The following is an 18300-nucleotide window of genomic DNA, read 5'->3' on the forward strand; positions in this document are numbered from 1 at the left end:
GGTACGGACTCATTACCAGCCTGAGGAAAGCCAGGCTCCGAGAAGTGTTCTGCAGAGGCAGGGCTGCCAGTGCCAGGCCTAGCCCTTACTCTCAAACTCTTTCCACTGCCTTACAAAGCACTCAACTTGAACTCAGAAGAGCAGATCACCCAGAAAATACATTATTACTGTCCTCTTTGATAGTAGAAGGAATAAATCAGTAATTGTGAGTTCAGGAATCTGTAAGCCTTCCTTTCAGGCATTCTTGAGGATGCTGTCCACTCAGTAACCATGAGCCCAGGCTTCGTGCCCTCCCACTGCCCACCACCACCACCATCCTTGCCCTTTCCCCAGTCATTGACTTACTTAGCCATCCCACGCTGGGAGTGCGCCGCACTCGAGGGTCATCATCCAAGGTGCGGGTTGCTAGGCAGGGCACTGAGTTCTCAAGCGGGCTGCGGGCTTTAGTGTCAGAAGCAGAAGACAGGAGGAGGAGGAGGACACATGAGCAGCCACAGCAAAGATGAGGATGAAGCATTAATTAAGAAGAAAAAAATACTAAAGCAAATACAGAAGCGAGTTAAAGGAGAACAATGACATATTACATTGACACACACCCCCTCCCACAACCCTGCATCCTTAGATGGAGCAATCTCAACACAGAATGAAAGGCGTCAAAAACATTGCATTCAATCATTATAGCTCCCCAAGTACCAGCGGATGATCCGCCCTGCAGTTCTAATACACAGAGCATGGGTTGTATCCAGAAGAAAGATTTACACAATGAACACTAATCTCAAGATGTAAGATCAAGACAGTTAATAATTTTGCACCACATAAGCACACACAGAGAGAGGTTATGCACAGTTTTGTAAAGCACAGGGGGCAGGGTGTTATATTAGTAAAGAGCTTTCTTCTGATCTACCCAATAGGCCCGTCTATGGATCTTGTGCACAACCGCAAAAGCAACATTTCATACTTCCACTTCTGAAATATTTTCCTTGATGAATATAAAGCTAGTTTTCAATTTCCCTTGCCTCCTTTTTCAGCCCTTCAGAAACAAGACACTTGGATATAGATAAATCAATACCCTAATATAAACTAATTTAGAAATGAACATTAGTCCTCATTTTCTGGTGCCCTTTAATACTTATTTTACTATAATTTTAATATGTGGTGCACCTAAGCCAAATTTTAGACCACATCAAAGACAGGATAACAATGCAGGCTGAACAAAGACTATGGCCCCTCCGGATATTTTCATCAACTTCTGCCTGAAGTTTAGTTTCATTTGGGTTTCATGTTATCTATTTTGCTATTCTCATTAAACGCCTCACTTCAAGGCTAGTAAGAAATAGGCAGCATAACAATCCTTCAAGGAAGACAATGAGGTTGGAAATATCTAACCATTAGACTACAGACAATTTGACTTGAGAGAGGGTTTTTCCCCTGAATAATAAAGATTGTCATTAACAAAGCATATCGAACCAAAGCAAAGATCAGATCATCTCTTCACACAAGTGTGCAAACAACAGGGCAACAAATGGTCTTCTTAAGGCTATTGTTGATTTGGGAGGTCAAGTCTCAAATTGAATCATTTACAAATTAATGTACATTTATGGCCAAATTTGGGCATTCAGCACATTATAAAATCTAGAAACATTTTTGTCAATTTATCTGTCTGTGTTTAAAAGCTGTAAATAAAGCCAGGACTTGTGAGCGGGCCATCTGTGCCAGCACCTGTTTGAGGCAAATCTGATGTCTTCTCTTGGCAATCTGAATTTTTAATTGTTTCCCATAATTGAACTTCTTTGCAAGTTTTTACTGCACTAAGAAAAATGAAAAAGGGAAATGAACCAGTTGAGATTATTCCAAAATTGCTTTTGTCAAGAGGGAGGCATTTAGAAACATATATTATCATACTGACCAAGTTTCGCCTCCTATTTCTTTTGACAACTGAGTGACCTGCTTAAAGAGCCAATATTCCTACAGGCTTAGCCACAGGAAATGAAAGAGGCTAGGCAACTGATAGCCATTTATCCAGGCCCAAGCAAGGAACTACTGAAATTCCAGAGCAGTGAGAACTGACAGAGGTTGGTAATGCAAAGTGAACCCAAAAGAGTTTTACACCCTTTAGCTTCTGATCAGTAGGTGGCCACCCAAATTTTATCACTGATACCACAGCTTGCTCCTAAAGTGAGTAAAGAGGTCAGCAGTTGCTCCAGAACTCAAATGCTGATAACTAACTTTTCCCAACAGCTTTTCTCTCCTCTGCTCCCTTCAACATGTCAGTGTGTTATTTGCTGGGCACTAAAGCTGGAAATTCCTTTTTGCACAGCCTCCACTGACGTTGGACCTCACCATCAAGAGGACAGTGGAATGGAGCCTGGCACACACCAGCAAAGAACCTGGCTCCAAAGACAGGCATGAAAATGAAACTGCCCATGGAGACTTGGCACCTGTGTTTTAGCAAAGCTGATTGGAGCCATCTGGCTGCTTATCCTCATAAAACTGGGAGGCTCCCAGCATCCATTACTTATATTGGCAAATTCCAACATTTTGATTTGTTGGACCCTCTGTGTATTTCTGTGCAGGAAGAGATACACACTCTGTAACCCTTTCGTGTTGCTCTTTTTCTCTTTACAGATTTACTCCAAAGATAAAATTTTGAAAAGTTATTCCCAAAGCTGGAGCCAAACTTTCTATAATTATACCATGGTAATCATATATTATATATGCCCTTTCCAAATAATGCTTTCTTTGTACCTCTTCTACACTCAAACCACAAAATAAACTGCTTAGCTTTGCTACTATCTTACATATTCTCTTATAAATCACTTTTGCCTCGCTTCAGGCACAAACAAGGTAGAAACTGGATTATATTATTGTGACTTGATGAGGAAAGATATGGCTCTAAAGATTCTTGAGTGATGGTTTCCAATATCTAGACAAGAGAAAAAGGTGTGTGAGGAGGATTTTTTTAAAACATTCATGCTTCCCTTGAGAATCAACTTGTCCCAAACCATCAATCTAAATCTGTTCAAAAGAGGGTGTCGCTGGTTGAATCATGCAAATAGACCATAAAACCTCTCCAGCAACGTGCTTTTTTAACAAGCCTATTAAGAATAAGGTAAATTTTACTCATGTTAAAGTTTTAGGACTCCTTCAGGATTGCAATATTGTATGTTCAAACAGTTATGGAGCATCTACTATGCATTCCACACTGTTATTTAGTCAAGAAATTTAACTCAAGAGCGCAGCAGCATTTCACCTGTAAACAGATGAGATACACTGCCTGGAAATCTCCATTTGGAAAACCAATAAAGACATTCCACTGCGATGTTTGGTGTGTATTCCTGCCTAGAGAATGATCTCCAGAGCCCTTCAATATCACCCGAATACACAAAGTAAGAGACCTGGACTCACTGATGTGTGGGAAAAAAAATCATGGTTGAGGGAGCTCATTACCCATTGTAACTGAATTAGCATATTGTTGTTAAGCACACTAGGTTCCTCTATTTTTTATGCTTGCGCAAGTTGTTTTACATTTCTGATCTTCAAGTTTTTCATCTGCACATGGAGATAATGATATATATATCAGAAACACCATAGAGAACAACCCCTGTATATAATGAGTGCTCAGTTAATGGGAGGTAGTATCGTCATTGCTACTACTACTAATATCATAGATGGAATGATGTTTCCTTGTTTAACATCCTGGAGGATGTTGGAAAATACTAAAGACAGCAACCTTGACCTACTTGAAATTCAGAATGTTTTTTTTAAGAAATCAGGTTCATAAACCTGAAAAGATCTCCTTTTTGTCCTTTGTATTCACATGAAACAGGGTTTGAGTAGAATAAGGCATGCTTAATGATTCTTGGAAGACTTTAATTTTATTCCCTCTTTCTTCTTTTGGGAAGACACGGCAAACAGTCCACCTTGCTCACATTCATGTCTTCATTTTGCCTTTCCTCCTTTCCTCACATTTTCCTGTTCTTCCCTCTCCTCTTCTCTCTATTTCTCTTTCATAGAGAACTGGAACTGGACGTGGTCCCAGATCTACACCTACTCTGCTATCTGCTCTTAGAGTAAGGTGAGGCTGGGAACACAAGACTTCACAAGGGCGGCTCTATCAGGGACCTCAAGCCCTGAAAGGAGATTTTCTCAGCGTTGGCAGCAGCAAATCAGTGAAGGGCCTTTAAGTACATGGGTTTTCCATAGAGGGAGAAATAGAGAAGAGAGTACTTATATGTGGTAGGATAAGCCACAGAGCATCATTCCATTCCTTTACTCCGTCACAGACCCTGCTGCATAAAACAGAATGGCAATTAATTAAATGTTAAACTATGTTTCTTTGATAACATCCTACTATACATATATTGTTTATTGATAGCTAAGAACTGTCATTGCTCAGTCAGACTGATCAATCTTTATACTCTAAATTAAAAATACTATAAGGTCCATGAACAATACCTCATTATGTATTATTTGGTATCTGTAAAGTTGATAATGAAAGCAGCACTGTTTTAAACATAAAACTCCAAGAATGTTTTCATATATGGAGTGTTGGGAGAAAAAATTTGAGAGACACAGGAAATAACAGAATACAAAATAATGGTGGGGAATTGAAGTTCCGTCCTCAGTCTTAAATCTGAAAAGCACTAAATTTGCCCCTTAAAACATTTCTGCATAATAGCTATTCCTTACAGGGGTATCTCATGCTATGCTTATCAAATACTTTTCACAAAGAGATCTCATTTACTCCTGGTTGTATAAACAGAATAAGACATCACTACCCCTATTTTACAAACATAAAAAAAATGAGCCTCAAGGATATAATGTAATTGCTCAAAATCACACTGCTACGGAGTATTAGTCCAGGATTGGAATGAACTCTTTGTAAAAGATGGCATCACATCTTCAAGAAGATTATAAAGTTGGTCTTTATTGTCAAAAACTAGTCACCTGTGTTATATCTCTTAGGCTGACTCTTCATTTCCATAAAGAGCAGAACAGACGAGCAAACCCCAAAAGGGAATGACCCGTGGAAAAAAATATGCTATTGTTTATTTAAAGATTTGAACGCTATAAATCTAAAAGATCAGTCACCTGCCTAGGGAAAAAAAGGAAAATAAGAATGGTGTCTGATAAATGAACTAGAAATACTACTGCTATTAAGTTACTATTATTAAGGGATCCTTTCATTCTAGCACTTTTCTAGAACCTTTCCAGGGATTGGTTAATTTAATCTAAGGCTGAGAAAAGCTTGATCATTCACTGGGTTCTGGCCAGGACAATCATCTGTGCTGTGCAAATGAATGCAGAATTGGAGTTCTGAACAAAACAGATGGATGTGTGCTGTTGGTTTTTGGAGACAGCTGATTGTGTGCAGAAAGGCACCTGGGAGGATGACTCTCAACTTAAAGTGATGTGGGTCTGTTGGCTGACCTATCTTAGAACTAGAAAAGCATAATGGCCTGCTTCAGAGGAATATAATCTTCGAGGAAGTTAGGGAAATGTCTGACCTATACATTGATTCTGAAGCCAGGACTAAATTCAAAGATATGAAGGAAAGGGGGGCTGCCAAGTAGAACAACCCAGCCAGAGACAATTGGGATAAGCTGGAATCCAAACCCAGACAAAAAGCTAAGAATTTCCAAAGGGACTGAGAAAGCTGCCAAACCTGGCGGTGGTCCCAGTCAGATCCACCCCATGCCAGTATCCAGGCAGCTTGATCTAATATCCAAACCAAATACCTTGATTACTCCTAATCTCAAATCAGATCCAAAGCAACAAGAGCCTAGCTTATCCCACTCACGTTTCAATGGGGCCTAGAAATACTGTTAACGACAATAAAGGAAAAGATTTCTTTCCATTGTTTGTTCTATGTTGCTAACCACTATCTATGTCACTATAGGTAACAGTAACAGACTACACTTTTTAAAATACCTCAAAGTGTTGTGTGCTTATGTCGGAAATGGCAGTGTGGGAGAGCTAGGAAGCTGCATCCTGCCTGGTAGATGACATTGAAAAGAGCAATCTGGGGAGAAAGTAAGTGGTGGCAACAAGTGCTAGGAGCAAGTGGATCACACTTCCCATACTTGACAAAAAAAGAAAAGCAGTGAATTGAGGATAAAACCCAGAGGTTCAATCAGGAACAGGCCCTGGGTCCCATGGAATACAGAAGAGGCCACAGGGCACCAGGAGAAAGCATGGAGAAAACAGCGTGAGGCCCAGGAGCCAGCTGCCCTGGCTTGAAGCTGCCACCTCTTCCAACTCCTCGTCTCCCTGCAGGAGCAGCTTTATTAAGTCTTGGATTCTCCGCATAGTTTAGGGGATCCTTGATAGCTGTTTAGCAAAGAGTAAAATCCGTGAAGAGGACAGACTTTTCTGTAAGAGGGCTAGGATGAGAAGGGGCTCTCTCCTTTCCCCTTTCCAATACCAAAGGGCAGAGGAAATAAATCAGCACTACCTCATGAGGCTCTTCCTACACAGTAAACCATAAGCAAACATCACTCCAGAAACCACTCTTACTCAGTATGAGATCTTTCTTTCTTAATTGTGCTTAAACATATTACATACAATTTAATATTATTTGTTGAGTGATTACTATGTGCCAGTTACCATTCTAAACAGTTTACATATATTCTCACTTAATTTTCACTATCTCTGTTTTACAGACATAGAAACTGAGTACTAAATTACCTCTCTAATTTTTGAGGGGGAAAAAAACTAATGAAAAATGGGGTCATAAAATTGGATTGAGGAAAAATGAAATTCATAGCTTAGGTGCAATTGGATAACCAAAGTCACTTCTCAATAAAGGACATCTGTACTCCCAGACCACAGAGGGCAAACAACTGCCTTCTATGATAGCCTAGGGGGAAAAAGTGAAGAAGCCAGGAAAAGAACAAGGACACACTGATGATGGCTTTGCCCAAATTTCCACAAGGGTAGTGAAAGCTGAATACTCAAATTAAGGTTCCTACTTGGTCTGGGTCCTCCAGTAGGTTCTCATTCATCTTTTGTAAGCTCAGACAATACACACCAAATGTATCCGTTTAAGTGGGAAATGATATTTTTAAAAATCAGATCATCCTATAAACCATGATTTTTTAAAACAGTTATCAGGTGACCTTGTCATAAACATCTTACCAAACATTTATTGAATGAATACCAATTAAGAATAAACTTCACTTTCACTTTCTAAGAAAAAGCAAACTAAATACATCTTACTTGATTTTTAAATACTACCAAAGAACATCCTTAGGCTTAAATGTTACTCTTTCATAGTAACCTACAATAATACAGAACTATTATCTAAGTACTTCAGACCAAATCATTAAGTAGAGCATATGCAATTGCTGATAGCCAAGTTTATTTTAGCCACAGAGATGGCAATTTCATATGGTTCAACCTAAAACAATAGTGAGAAATAGAGTAGGTAAAGGAAAATCCAACACCAGAGGAAATAAAAACTTTATTAATTTCTTCATGCAACACTACTTCCAAAGAAATGCCTCAATTAATATATTGAGAAATTACAGCACTTGCCTAAAATTTAGTACCTGGCAGACATGTCCATCAGAATTCATCAGATGTCTCAGACAAGTGGCAATTTCACAATAATTAACATCTTGGAAACTAGCCTGATTCTTCCTTGATTTATTACAAATAAAATGTTTTTCATTTGAAAAAAAAAAAACTAAATTACCTTGAACCCCAAGCCACATCAGGACCCTAAAACATGAGAGTTAGTCTTTAGCTCTGGAAAGACAGTGATGATCTGGTAGTGGCTATGCTGGTCAATGTTTGAAAACCAGTTCTCCTAGGGAAAATTTGTATGTGTGTGTGTGTGTGTAGTAAATTTTACTGATATAAAGGATGTGTAGCACACTCACAAATAATAATAAAATGTACAACACTATTGTAAATTGCATATAGCCAGTTGATTCTTATAGAATGCTTTTGTTGATTTTTACCAAACTTTTTTATCAGTAGCCAACTTACAGCTGCAAATGGCAAACAAGTATAGTTCCAACATCCATGTTGAACATCCATTACCATATACGCTAACAAGTAAGACAATAGCAAAACAATGAAGACTTATCTCAGACTTCACTCATTTGTCAATGATATGCCAAATCATATTCTTTGCTAAATTGGATAATAGTTTTGAATATCAAAAGAACATATCCTCAACTCTTTGTGCTATTTACATTTTAACAGCTATTATGGACTAAATGTTTGTATCCTCCCAAAATTCATAGGTTGAAATCCTAACCCCTGATGTGACAGTATCAGGAGGTGGGGCTTTGGAAGGAAATTAGGTCATGAGGGCAGAGCCTTCATGAATGGGATTGGAAACAGAGGAGAAAGATGGTCAGTCTCCCTCTGCCATATGAAGATACAATGAGAAGGTGACTATCTACAAGCCAAGAAGAGGGTCCCCACCAAGAACTAAATCTGTGGCACCTTGTTCTTGGACTTCTCAGCTTCCGCAACTGTGAGAAATAAATGCTTGCTGTTTAAGCCACCCAGTCTATGGTAATTTGTTCTAATAGCCCAAGTTGACTAAGACAGGGGCTATAGACATGACACATTTTTAAATTTAATCTGCATTACTAGAATTTTCTCCATGACTTTTTTAAGTCTAGAGACAATTGACAAAACAATAAATCAAGCCCGTCTTTGTAGCATGTGCTGATTTCGATGGTGGAAGGACTACCATCATGGCCAATTTTCAGCTTCCAATATGAAGTCACTTGAATGCAGAGTTGGGAAGATGTGACAGTAGCACTCTATTTTATAGTATTTCCATCACGCAGATGCAATAGATGTAAATAACCTGAACAGTGCAAACTACAGTAAAATAAATAAGAAGTGATGAATTGTGAGTATTTATTACCTTTGGTTTTATATCATTATTTAATTGTATGTTTATATAATTTAACTTTTAATAGCAGCTATGTTTAACAATCAGCTCACAAAATTCTGATAACAATTGTCTCTTGTGAGCAGCTAAGAGGTGGCTCCAGCATACCACTGGGAAATGAAAAAACTTCCAATTCTGAAGTATCTCCACAAACTTCAGCTACTAATTACATTGTTGCTATCACAACTAAAGCTGGCAGTGTCAATGAGTCTATTTTCTAGCCTAAGATGGAAGACTAAGGTGACTTAAGTTTATCTAGGCTTTACAAGAAGATATTAGAATCTAGCTCCAACTACAATAGATATAAGATTCTGGATTATTAAAATAGAAGCAAAGTACCAGAATTCTTTACTTTAGAAATTTATTCTAAGAACACTTCATAATAAAGATATTAAGTAATTAAACCCTAACATATAAAGGCAACTATATAAACTTGCAAGTTAAGAACAAGTGCCTCCAGAAAACCAAAAATTTGCCCCCTGATAATTTATAATAATGTAGCTTGGAGGCACATGAAAGTCATTACCATAGAATTTCTCAGAGCCAAATCTTGCCTCTGGATATTTAAAAGGAGTTAGGTAACACAAATGCCAATAATAATACGTTTTAAAAGGCCTAATCATATTCCATGCTTCAGGGTGTAAGCTGATCAGCTGAAGAGCCAGAAGAGAAAAGAACAGCCAGCCCTTCCTATTTGCTTTCTGCCCAGCATATACGACATTTCACAAGTGAAAAGGTGAATGACAAGGCAATTTCAACTTGCCTCTGAAGTACAAAGATCTACTGAGAGGATAAAAGATTGAATGACAGAGATATCAGCTCATTAGCTGTATTCCACATCCAAATACTTTCTCCTAAAACGCAAGATACTGGCTTCCAAGATCCATCTGTTCCTAATTTCTATTCTGCCTGCACTTCCATGAAAATGAAGCTCACACCATACTGGTACAAGGCACCCTCACTCTGTCATATTCGTTCCTTTTCTCTTTGCAAATATAGCAATATTTGAAAACAGTACATTTTCTTGCTTCTTTCTTTATACTACCACCAACTTCATGATAAAAAAATAAATCTCCAAATAATGGAATTTCATTTTATATGAGAAAGAGGATAACAAATAGGATATAAAAGACAGACTTTCACTTTAATTTCCATAACTTTAATAACATGGGTTGTTTTCAAAATGAAATATTTGTGACATCAGTTATAAAAAACTGTTCACCCCATAACATTTTCAGCCATTAAACAACCTCTTTCTTCAAAAATACAATAAAAGGGAGGGGAAAAAAACTAGAGGAGACACACAAAAGCAAAACATTTCCAGTCAGCAGCAATATTCCAAGTAATGGTAGAACGATCAAATTGTAGTAGGAATGTTCTAGATTACATTCTTCCTTTTGTAAACTTTTTTATAAAGAGTATTTTTATTTTAATTATTTATTTATAACCTGTCTTGCTTTTTAAAAAAGTTATGGCAGCAGTTAAATCAATATATAAGTCACTCAATAAAATTAAACTTTTCATTTGGTTCTACTTAATGACTAAACACTCATTAAGAAACTACAAAGACGAAATGGTTCAAAAACATATCAGAGAGAGTTTGTTGCTAGTAAACTCTCTTCCCCCCAACTATTAATTTTAATATTAAGTCAGAAAACTCAGTTTCCAGAAATGGAGTAACTGAGTTAGAATTCAGTTTATACAATTCACTTAGCCCACCTCTGCCGTGACAATATGTTTTATGTTATTCTGAAAGTGCAGCTGAAGGCAATGAATTAGAAGCTCCTTTATCTACTCATTTCTCTTAATACTGAAAAAGCCTGGGGGTGAGATGGGAGAGATCTAGTTCTACCAGCACAATGCTTAGCAACTCTTTCCACCATGCTTTCATTTTCCATACTTCATGGAAATTAACTTCTCCCTTCTCAGATTGCACACAACCATGAAATTTATTTGAAACAAAGACAATGATACAGAAGACAGACACTTTACAGGAAACTGGTAAACACAATAAAGTATGAATAAGACACAGGGCCTTTCCTTTTGCTATATAATGGATATAATGGGGTGAATATGCCTCCTTAGATAATTACTCTCACATCTAACTATCATCAGATAACAAAAGAGATTCTCTTTCAAGTAGTAAAAATAATGTTGAGTCCTACTCTGATAAATGATCACTTATAAGCTGGACACCATCTCACATACCAAGCAAACACTTCATGATAGGAGATTTCAGGGCACTTATCATCTCTTAGTCTATCCTCCAAATTCTGACAAACCACCGTGTCAAAATCAGATTCCTTGATGTACTCAATAATCTACAAGTTTGCTTACTCATCTGAAATATTCAGTTGTTTCATCATTATTTCAGCGTATCATTAGCAAACCATGTCAGTCCATCGGAACAGATGTATACGGAGCAAGTAAGGCATCTCGGCATTTGATGCCTACAACAACCACTGAAATCTTCCCGACAGGACTGCCAACCTGCCCGATTGTATAAAAAGTGTCATTATGAAATGGCTGTGGCACATGAACTTGAGAAAAGAAGAAATATGTAGAGAGGTTAAAAAAAAGATGACAAAAGATGGAGTAAAGGTGAAGGAGGCTGGTAAGAGAGAGCAGCAGCCAGTCGGCCCCTGCATTACCATTATCAGGGTTGGTAAACATCCTACTTGCGCTGGAGACTGTCTTCCCAATATCAGCCAGAGATCGAAGGTTGGATTTCTTGGTCTGATGCCGATGCTTCCGGAGCAAAGTATATGTCACCTTATCCTTAAGGTCAGGTTTCAATAGGCCTGTCTCAATCTGATGGTCAACAATCATCTCTGAAACAGAAACAAAGCAAAACAAAAACAAAACTCAGTCACAAGACCATGAAGTTAATTTTTTACTCTAACTTTGATGTCATCCTCAAATTTAAGATCAATATACTATTTTCCAAATTTCCAACTTCCCACTTACAGGGATACTGCATTAATGAAAGAGTTATAAATATTATAATATTAATTACATGTTTGGAGAGGAAGAATTGTCTTGATTTCTTTTCAATTGCAGTTAATAGTGAATTTATGTTCATCGCATTGTTCTATGAGTAATACAATAAGTCAGGAATTTACACTTTTCCATTAAGTGAAAAAAAGATGGTATCATAGCAGACATATCAGAAATATAAATCAAGTGAAAAAAGCTTCTAGTATGCAAAATTCGATGTAGCGACATTATTGATCTTTAAATTTATTTTCCCCAATTCTTCCGTAATGTTATATTTTCTTTATAATAGGACAAAATAAAGGAAAACAATACCTTTCCCCATATCAGGTTATTTGACCACCGATTACTCCAATGAAGAAAAGATTAAACTACAAATTTATGCCTTCGTCATTTCTAAGAAGGGAGGCATATTCTTCTTGTTTAGATCTAACTAAAGCCTTTCCAATATATTCCATTACTCATTTTAAAGTATAACCTGATCAGAATTTTCTATGAAATTTTACAATCGTAGTCTTACTACAAAAAATAAAATTTCTATTAGCTTTTTTTTTTAGAATGCTTTTAACTAGAAAAGATGAGTGTTTCATAGAAATTGCTCTACGGGTGGCTCTGCTAAAGGACAGGTTTTACTCTAATAAAAAGTAAGAAATCCTTTTTCTCCCAAGTCAGCATGCCAGCCATATGGCATCAATGTAGCCTGGTGTATCCTATTCTAACGTGACATCACAGGTCAACATTTCCTCTGTCCAGAATGGGGCTCAGGACAAAACATCATAGAATCTATGCAAGATACACAATGGAAGGACAATGTCTCACTCCATGCAGGTAGAGCTTTGTCCTCTGCGTAGAACCAGAACAATGAATCCCAAGCCTACCTTTTCAGGTACACGGGTGCATCTAGCACACGTCAATATTTTCCCCTTGGGCAAACTTCCCAGTACACAAAAGTGGAGAAGGGAACAAAAGTTCTTCTTTTCCAAAAGTCTGACAAGAAAACTGATGGGTACTGTAGGATAACAGCCTCTCCTGAGCATTCCCGTCTCTTTGTAAAGAGAAGTTACAGATGTTCCAGGGGCTTGGCTTGGGCATCACTGCACCTCTCAGAGTCCATCTTTATAGCAAGCACTCAGAACTGGCCTCACAGCGTATAGCCAGAAACCGACAATTTACACAGTGTACAGTCAACTATTTGGAAGCCAAGCAGAGGCTGAATTCAGGACATTCCATCACACGCCTTACACAGAGACCATAAACGTCACACAACGCTGGACCATGGTAGGAAGCCTGGGTAAGGCAGGAAGAGTTTCTCCCATAGGAATGTTTGGTTTGAGTGTGGCCTTTAGCTCTGAGTATTTTTAACTGCACAAAGTCTAAAGTCTACTCAGTAAAACTCTCAGAACTGATCCTGTAATTACAATTAACCCTCTGCTCCACGGTAAAATAACTAGATGCGACAGAACACAATCCCTCTACTTTCCCTTTAAGTTCAACGTGGAAAGTCCATTCTACAGAAGAACCATAAAAATAAACAAACAGCCCTACCATATCTGCCGCAAGTGTTATCAAACTCCTACACTAATTCCAGGGTTGTGGATTAAAGTGTTTCTTATCTGCCCTTCCTGGCAGGGCCTCCCTCTATTCTCGCCCCACTCGTTGTAATCTCAAACCAATCCATATACAAGCACAGCCAGCCCACTGTTACTAATGCCTGGAAATCACCAGTTAGAACAGGTTAAACATCTGTGTGGCTTCTGCCCTTATTAAGTTTCCATAAAAATGGCCCACATTACAGGGATCTCTTTACGTATAAACTACAAAACCTTTCAAGGAAAGTGGGGGCAGTAACATTTCACAGCTACACTGAAATTAAGCCTTCAGTGTTCAAAATCCCACAGCCACTACCAGTTGAGAGAGAACGGGCCAACTCTAGATGACAGCAGAGCTGAAAGGAACTCAGGGAGCACCAAGTTCAACTTCTTGTTACACAGACGAGAAAAGAGAGGGCCAGAGAGGAGACTTGCTCACAGACATAGCCTAATGAGAGGCAACCCCCCCCCCCAAATCAAACCATGTTTTTTGACTCACGGTTTAGACCTTTTTTCCATATCACACAATATTTTTCTTTATTTAAAAAGGAAGCTCTAGACCAAAAAAATATTCAAGATGTGCAGAGCTTCTGCAAACCAAGAGAAAGATGGCCACATACCAGAAAAAAACGCCAAAGGTGATGAACAAACATTCTTAAAAGAAATGCAAAGGCCCAAGATATATTCAACTTCAAGACTAAATTTAAACAAATTTATACAAATATAACCAATTATGAGATATCTGTTAATCTATCAAAGTGCAAAATTTAAAAGACTAATCCTCAGTGATGTGAAGAATGCATGCAACAGGCAATTCCATACACTGATGATGACAGTAATAACTAGTACAACCTTTCTGGAAGGCCACATGGCAACTACATAACAAAACCCTTTAATATTTTCAAACTCGTTGAACATTTCGCCATTAGAGATCTACACTAATGGTGATGGATGGTAATTAGTCTTTGGGTGGTGAACATGATGTCATGCACACAGAAATTGAAATATAATGATGTACACCTGAAATTTATATAATGTTATAAACCAATGTTATCTCAATAAAAAAAGAAAGAAATCTACACTAAGGAAATAAGCGTCTTCACAGAAGAGTAACAAAAATGCTCATTCACTTCTCTTATTTACAATAAAAACTTGAAGGCAACTTAAATGCCCAATAATCCTTTGCAGCCATTAAAATGATATTTATGTTTAATAACATGGAAAGATATTCATATTATGTATTTAAGTTAAAAAGGGCAGATTAAAGTGTTACAGTATGATCCTATTTTGTAAAATAAATTGCATATGTGTAAACTGAGATGTACAGAAAACCTGCTGGGAGGGCAGCTCTAAACGATCAGATCAGTGGTATTTTAATTTCTATGTGTTATATTTTTCTGGATTATTTAAAAATGAACATATATTAGTTTTGTGATTAAAAATAAATATATTACCATTTTTAAAACATAAAAGGTATAAAAAAGCAAGAAACAACATGACAACATGCACAGCTCAGGCATGCCTTTAAATATAAAAATGAGAACTCCAAAAATAGAGCTACATTTTCCTAATCCATTTCCCAACATAATAAAACACCTGAAATGGCTCATTTTATTTTTTAACATAGGAGGGAGGAAAATTCCCATGTACTCGGCTTCATATGTGAATGACATTCTTTCAATGTAGAATTATAATGATGACAGTAATAATAAAGCTATTAATCCATGAAAATGATGTTTTATCCTTTAAATACTTTGAAGACAAATTTTTCTATTAACGTTAAGAAGGGATTCTTCATGAAGAAAACAAGAAGAGGTCCTGGGGAGGATCAGAATTAGGCTGAATTTTTGATGTAAGCGTGAGATGTAACACCTGCTTCAAGAGTCGCCACTGCTCGTGGCCCTCGCGCCCTCACGCGGCAGGATCTTTGCACCTGAGAGGGTGGGCGAGCCTCTCAGAGGAGGCCAGTGAGGAGGAGCAGGTGGGCTGCAAAGAAGGATAAAAATCACGGTACTGTTTGTTTGATATAATCACCCTCACTGGTATTTCTTTTTCTTCTCACTTGTTGAGGTAGAACTGGGGTGGAGGGGAGATGCGTCTTCAGACCTAGCTGTACGTAATTCTCAACTCTGAATTAGCAGCATGATTCAGGACAAAACGACTTTGCTTCATCCTCTGCTGGAAAAAGATTTTTAAATAACCAAATAATGGCACTAGCTCTTCAAGTTACTGGGCCATCTTCTGTCATTTAAAATGAAACAAGGGCTTTTTTTTCCTTCATGTTTTTACCCCTCTGTAAGGTTTTGATTCTTTCAAAGGATTTTTAAGTACTTCTTTTCAGCCAGTTAGACTCTCTCAAGCATGCTCTTCTCCCCACTCCGGCAAATCTGGTCCTTTTTCTTTCGTCCTTTTTTTGTTTCACTTGTGATGTGCATTTGCCTCTGAACTGTTTTCCTGTGTTCTCAGCTCCAGAATGACAACACTGGCTCTCTGCCTGCTTGCCCCAGGGACTACAGAGCAAGCACAGTCCTGAATGAGGATACCTCAAAGGACCTCATGGTATCTAACTTTAAAATTTAATGAAAATTTTTAAGGTAAATGCATGGAGGTTAGAGAAAAAGTTCACAGCTGATAATAAAAAGTAATGGAAAATTAAAGTGACAATGTAAAATGCTCAATGAACCTTTCTTAGATGTAGTAAATACCAGAACCTCTCTCTTTGGCCATTGGCTAACAAGGCTCCAGTACAACGTGGGACTCTGTCTTCTACTGCACAGAAAGGATTAGTTGCTGAAGCTCCTCAAGATGGCTGTTTTTGGTGCTGAAGATCTCGGAGACAGTTTTACAGAAAAGTCCAAGTATGCAATTCAACTTTAACTTTCGTCACCCCTGCTGACCAGCTCCAGGCATAGCAAAGAGGCTGCTAAATTGTTTCCAGCTCCATCCACTACACCTTCCAGAATCTTTTCTCCTGCTCATGAGGTCCCTGAGCATCTCTCTACCTGACTCAGTCTACACTCAGCCCTCTGCCAGGTGACATGTAGAAAGATCTAGATAAACTCATTTATACTGGGATAGCCATGCAAGTATGTAACAATTATACCTGATGCTCTCATTTAATTCTCACATCTCTGAGAGGTCCACCTTCACGCCTGCTTTTACAGATAAGGAAACCAAGATTGCTAAAAAGTTAAGAAACTTGCCTTGTCCATGGTCACATACACTACTAGAGGCAGACTTTAATTAAAACTTCCTCAAATTTAAATCAATCATCCTTTCTACAACACCACTCTGCATCTCGCAGAATTAATATATGATCTCTGCCAGAGAGTATGTATATTTTAACAGAGGGCAAACCCTAGGCTCAGTGAAATGAATCTCAAATGGTAGAATTTCAGGCAGTAATGATGGCCTCCAGGAGGACTTCTTTTTTTAAATATAGGAACCTTTCTGCTGACTTTTAAACCACAGCACATATTCTCCCCCTAGATTGCCTACACATTGCCCAGTCACACAAGTTTAATTTCCATTTTGCCCTGCATTTATCCACTTCTGACTTATTTTTTCAACTTGTCTGATTTCAAACATCTTTGCTCCAGATTAGTTCTTAACTCTAAGAATACAGAAATTGCAATTCTCACTCAACAACTAGATTGATTTTTGCTAACATGATACTTTTTTGGATAATAATCTCTCTCACAGCTTTTAACAAATGAAAAAGAGTTAGTGGAACAAATTGCCGAGAAAACCATTCCTTCCATTGTTTATCTCTGTCTTTATCAATGGCTTCCATCTTCCATTGGTAGAATAGTCCAAGCTCTCTCGTCATATATCAAATGTCCATTTTCAGCCTCCCTTGCCTTGTCAAATATGAAAAGTTTCACATAAAGAAGCATTTCTTACATTATCTTCTGACTACCTATGTGGATGTGGATTTGTAACTTATCCCATTTACAAAATGATAGATTTGCAAACCTAATTCCAGGGCCTGGAACAGTGTCTGGCACATTGTAGAAGCTCACACACTACTGCTGAATAAATGCATGAACTATTTAATTCAGTCTACTCAGCGTCTTCACATTGGTCTTTCTCCCTTCTCCTTAGGGAGGAGGCACCTTAAGTACCTCAGACGCATGGAAAGTGTGGGGCTTCTTTGCAGATCTAACTAACAAGCTCTCTGAAGAAGAATCAGATAGACATACATCAGCTAGATATATGCCTCAATTGACAACTAATTGTTTCTTTCAATACAAATGCTACAGCCTTGCCATCGTCTATAAAGACACAGAGGCCATAGACAAGCCTTTCATCTACAGATATTCAAAGAAATTTTAACATCTGAAATTATACTGGAATTTTACACTGGTCACTTTGGGGGGCCAAAATCCATCATCCTCTTCCCCACAAGTGAAGGTGGGCACCTGCAGACCCCTTGGGAAAATGTAGTCATCCAAACAGGTCCAGTGGTCACCTGGTGATGGAATTTCCCAGGAATAACAAGCAGAGCCCCTGCACCTCTTTTTGAGGGAAACACGATCTACAGAACACCTGGATCTGAAGGGTCATAAGGGAGGTTAGGCCAGGCTCTTGCTAGAAAATGGAAACAATTACTACTGTTTAGAATGTAGTGATGTGTGCCCAAAGTGTTTAAAATGGTAAGCTAACGTCCACTACAAAAAACTACACAATGCTAATCACAAAAGATGCCAAAGCTGCCCTGCACCATGAGGTGCAGAGACTTGCTGATGGTTGTATAAATGACACTCGGCACCAACATGGCCTGACTAAGTCAGTGACTCA

General features: G+C 38.1%; 1 protein-coding gene across 15 annotated transcripts in view; it reads right to left on the reverse strand.

The window, feature by feature from the left end:
- The window catches only part of SLC4A4 (solute carrier family 4 member 4), a 396172-nt gene that overhangs the window by 165015 nt on the left and 212857 nt on the right, over positions 1 to 18300 (reverse strand). For 8 of the 15 annotated variants that reach the window (XM_070614690.1, XM_070614693.1, XM_070614691.1 and 5 more), the window contains one exon: positions 11569 to 11748. In XM_070614690.1, the coding sequence (XP_070470791.1) occupies positions 11569 to 11748 (180 nt within the window). Of the gene's footprint in view, positions 1 to 345; positions 3570 to 11568; positions 11749 to 18300 lie in introns of those variants that run through there. The other 7 variants (XM_070614692.1, XM_070614694.1, XM_070614689.1 and 4 more) reach the window with 3 other exon arrangements.

This window comes from Equus przewalskii, chromosome 3 (assembly GCF_037783145.1).
Source record: "Equus przewalskii isolate Varuska chromosome 3, EquPr2, whole genome shotgun sequence".
NCBI lineage: Eukaryota > Metazoa > Chordata > Mammalia > Perissodactyla > Equidae > Equus > Equus przewalskii.